The 4448-nt window shown below is 40.9% G+C and overlaps 1 protein-coding gene across 7 annotated transcripts in view; it reads right to left on the bottom strand.

Annotated features, from left to right (window-relative positions):
• Positions 1–4448, bottom strand: part of nkain5 (sodium/potassium transporting ATPase interacting 5) — a 20797-nt gene that overhangs the window by 1429 nt on the left and 14920 nt on the right. For 2 of the 7 annotated variants that reach the window (XM_008319276.3, XM_025059362.1), the window contains 4 exons: positions 2564–2696; positions 1706–1843; positions 939–1019; positions 467–664 (listed from right to left, as the gene is read on the bottom strand). In XM_008319276.3, the coding sequence (XP_008317498.1) occupies positions 467–664; positions 939–1019; positions 1706–1843; positions 2564–2617 (471 nt within the window). In that variant the 5' untranslated portion in view covers positions 2618–2696. Of the gene's footprint in view, positions 1–466; positions 665–938; positions 1020–1705; positions 1844–2563; positions 3017–3778; positions 4009–4448 lie in introns of those variants that run through there. The other 5 variants (XM_025059363.1, XM_017035961.2, XM_025059361.1 and 2 more) reach the window with 5 other exon arrangements.

The following is a 4448-nucleotide window of genomic DNA, read 5'->3' as shown; positions in this document are numbered from 1 at the left end:
GGTTGGTTTTCCCTGTACCCCCCCCCCCCCCTCCATCCCTGGCTCTCCCCCCACTCAGCCTGCCTACGTTCTTATTGGTTGCTTCCTCTGGTTTATACTCCTTTAAACTCCTCCTCCTTCACTGCTTCTTCTCATTTCACCTGGTTTTATTTTTCTTCTTCTTCTTCTTCTTCTTCTTCACCCTCATGTATCCTACATTCCTCTTCCCTCCTCTTCTGACTTCCACCTCCCTAAACTCTCTTTTACCCCCTCCCGCCCTCACCACAGATTACATCAGCTGCAAACACTGTAGTAAATTATTAAGTACTGTTAACAAATAATTCACAGTTGTGAGACATGAATCATTGATGAGAGCAAACAGTGGCACGACCACAAAACGACCAGGACGCTGTGGGTAAACATGTCAGGACACATCCCTGAGGTTTGTTCTGATGATGATGATGATGATGATGAAGATGACACTCACAGATATCAGGAGCTGGACGATGCAGTGCAGTATTTCTATGTACTGGTACTCCAGCCAGCAGCTGACCACCGTGGTCAGCTCAGGGTTCGGCTGGTCGTGCCACACGGCGGAGGGTGGGCTGTCACTCTGACACCCCGGGCCGTTGTCCTTCCACCATGAGCGATGAGACGACACTCCCAGAGTGAGGACGTCGCTGTCCTGCGGTCACAAAGTTCAAAACACAACGATAAATATTAATAATAATATGTCAAATAAGTCTGTACATTTGATTTAAATGATGTTTGATTTTCTTGTTATTTATATTTAATCTCATATCTTATTGTGACTTTGTACAGAAACACGACTGGTTGACTGTTGTGTGTGTGTGACTGTTGTGTGTGTGTTTGGGTGTGAGACTCTAACAAAGGGACCAACGCTGTGTTTACTGCAGCTCTCTAATTATCTGCCACGTCTGTGACCCGTCTGTACTTACCTTTGAAAGTCCTCCCAGATCCAGGTAGAGGCAGCTCACAAAGACATTCCATCCGACCCACAGCAGTGTCCACAGCAGGTACTGCACAGATGGAGACACGGCACCAGAGAAGGAGACAAGAATCACAGTGTCACAGAGGTCAAAGGTCAGACGCAGCTTCTCAGGTAGAGAGACCTTAACGTAGAACCAAACCACGGGGTTTACGAACACTGAAATAACGTCTTTTTTCTCATGTCTGTGTACTGTGTACTACGTCAGTACTCTGAAAGATATTACTGTGTACTTTGTCAGTACTCTGAAAAATATACAACATGAGAATATAATATCAGAGTCAAAGTCACATTTCTTGCTGTATTTTGTCAAAAATACTTTTAAATAGGGATGTCCGATGTAATCTTTTTTCCGATATCCGATATGCCGATATTGTCCAAACACCTCATTTCCAATTCCGATATCAACCGATACCGATATATTCAGCCTTTTGCCTCAAAAACTGAGGTAAAAATCTCAGGACCTTACGTCGAATTCCAACAAATTTGGTTAAACCCAGGCATTGTGTTATCGGATTTTCATTATCGGAGGAAAAAACCGATAACGATCTTACCGATATTACATAACTATGCTAACATCGGTTGGCCAATAACATTGGTAAACCAATGTTATCGGACATCCCTACTTTTAAATACATTTCTACTGTAGTTCCAAATTGAGCGCCTCACTTCACCCCTCCACCGGGGGGTGTCCCTGAGTCAGCAGTGTTTTCTCACCAGGATCACGTAGCGGGTTCTGTACTGAATGATTCCAAACAGGCCCAGGATGACAGCGATGATGTGGAAGAAGTTGATCATGATGGGGGCCCACTGGTAGCCCAGGAAGTCGAACCCCTGCCTCTCCAGGGCAGTTATCTGCAGGGGCAGAGGGGCAGAAACAGGGTGGGGAAATCAGCTTTATTTTTTTTATCTTTCTGTTCTGATTTGTGGGAAACTGAAGACCATCGTTCTCTGCTCTGAGCTGAGGGGTAAACGGGGGGGGGGTCAGGGGGTCAGGGTGGGAATAAAGGGAGGAGCAGAACAAAGTGGGAGCGACCCTTTATTGTGGCGGCTGCTCCGGTGGGCGGTGACTGTTTTTCCCATTAACCTCAGATTGAGCCTCGTGTTTACAAAACGATATATTTTTATAAATGTACCAGTAAGCTAACAGTTAGCTTCAGTTTCACTGATAAACCTTTAGATGTTGTTGTTGTTGTTGTTTTCACACCGACAACAGCCAATGAGGGACACTCACTCATCACAACAACATGTCACTGTAGCATCTGCTCCGAATGGACTGAAATCACCGGAATATAAATGATATAAATGTCATTTTCCAAGATATTGTTTCGTAAACATCCAGACACCGAACGATAACAGCACCCGATCTGACATTTCGAGATAAACCCGTTCTTAATGTGTGTTTATTTCCATTATTTTCTGCAGTTACCGGTGTTAAACTGGTGATTTTTTCCCCAGCAGTTGATGCTGGACTCTAACACAGTCCGTCGTGTGTTGTGTGAGGACATTTGTTTACGTCGCATCATCATGTGAGTCAAAAGAAGAAGAAGAGAGAAAAAAACAACAATCGCTCACCAGCTGCAGGCAGCAGAGGAGGACCAGCGTGCACCGAGCCGAGCAGCAGCCCATCTTCACCGGGTCTCAGACAAAGGCGGTGGGAAGAAGAACTATGACGATCTGGGATGGTGCTCAAACACAGGGACCGGACCTGCGGGGACGGACATCCATCGTCAGACGCGCGAGGAAATGAAGAGTGAAATCACCTCGACACCCAACACGCAGTCTGTCCCTGCTGAGAACGCACCGTGACGGGGGGGAGGGGAGGAGTATCAGGGGTGACGAGTACCACACGGCGGTGGAAGTAAAACCCTGAAGGACAAAGTCAGGATGTTGGAAGGACGAGGCGGTGGAACAGAGGAGGATGTGGACTCAGGTTTGAATAAAAAAATGGTGACAAAAAAAGAGAAGAAAAAAAAAACCCGAGTATAAACGGAACTGAAATCCAGTTTCATTTTCATCCAACTTTTTTTATCAATTTCATTTATTTATTATTATCCTGTCATTTGTTTCTTATTTTACACATTGAAAATAAAATAAAATATTCGGATGCTTGTTTTTTTGTGTTTCTCAAACTATGGTACACATACTAGTGGTGGTACTTTGGCTCCCTCTAGCGGTACAGGATGAAATCAAATCTCATTTTAGTTAGACTATGAGTTGTTGTCACTCACTCTGTGTGGTTTGAGAATTGAATTAAAGTGTATGTTGTAGTACTACTACATACTCAAAAGACAAAATCATTTAATACTTGAAGAAAAGCTTCACTAATTTACCACTAAAAAGACAGAACCACAAGGTGGCAGTAACGCAGCTAAAAGTGCACAGAGCTGGCTTTAACAGCCAAAGAAGAAACATTAGCAAGATTATCAGAACTGACCTAAAAGTGCACAGAGCTGGCTTTAACACCCAAAGAAGAAACATTAGCAAGGACTCTGGACTGAACCTGGAAGGAAAGTAAAAAATATATATATATTTAATAAAATTTTTTGTGTCAATTTATCACATTCACACGCAACATCACCTTGAAATTTACATAAATGTTTTAAAAATGGGTATTATTAAAACACGTTGTATGTGTATATTTTTTTGTATATTTCTGGAATACTATATTTGTTATAAATCTATCTTTACATTTCTTTGTTGTCGTTGGTATTTATTCCTAGACGTTTTTTTTTCTTTTTCTGTGACTTTCAACCCAGAGAATAAAGAACAAGAGTGTTTGTCACACACAACATGTCGTCTGCTTCTCCACCCCGGCACGGATTGACCCTCATACAGCAACACCGTCGTCTGCAACCTGATAGGTAGATGCGCTTCCGCCATTTTCCAAAACGGCCAGTAGGTGGCGGTAGTGGACGAGAAACAGGATCCAGAGGTTTGAAAGAAACAGATGTGGAAAAAAACTGAGTGAATTAAGAGTTGTTTTTTTTTTCTTTAACAAAAAACAGTTTACAATAATTTAAACGTTATTGAATGAATTTAAAATATATAGTGACTTGATTCTGATTCTGTAACAAAAATAAAATATTTTAAATCAAACATTTTAACTGGATAAAATTTCATTTGAATCATTTGAATCAAAATGTACCTGTAATTAGATTTCTGTTTTGTTTTTGTTTTTGTTTTAAAAACAACATTAAATTCTGTATATACATATTTTAGAATTCCTTCACAAATATTAAAGGTGTTGAGACTAAACAAAGACAAAATAATATATATATATTATTTTCCCTCCACTGAAGACAAAGAACTTGATGATTCTGTAAGTTGGTAAAATAACGTTAAATGTATAAATGATGGTATTTTTAGATTATTGTTATTATTATAAACATCTTTGTTAAAACAGAATAACTGTAATTTTCAGATATTATTTTTCACACACACACACCTTCAGCAGGTA

The sequence above is a fragment of the Cynoglossus semilaevis genome, chromosome 10 (genome assembly GCF_000523025.1).
Source record: "Cynoglossus semilaevis isolate Cse_v1.0 chromosome 10, Cse_v1.0, whole genome shotgun sequence".
NCBI lineage: Eukaryota > Metazoa > Chordata > Actinopteri > Pleuronectiformes > Cynoglossidae > Cynoglossus > Cynoglossus semilaevis.
The sequence above is the reverse complement of the archived record's forward strand: the minus strand, read 5'-3'. Positions and strand labels throughout refer to the sequence as shown.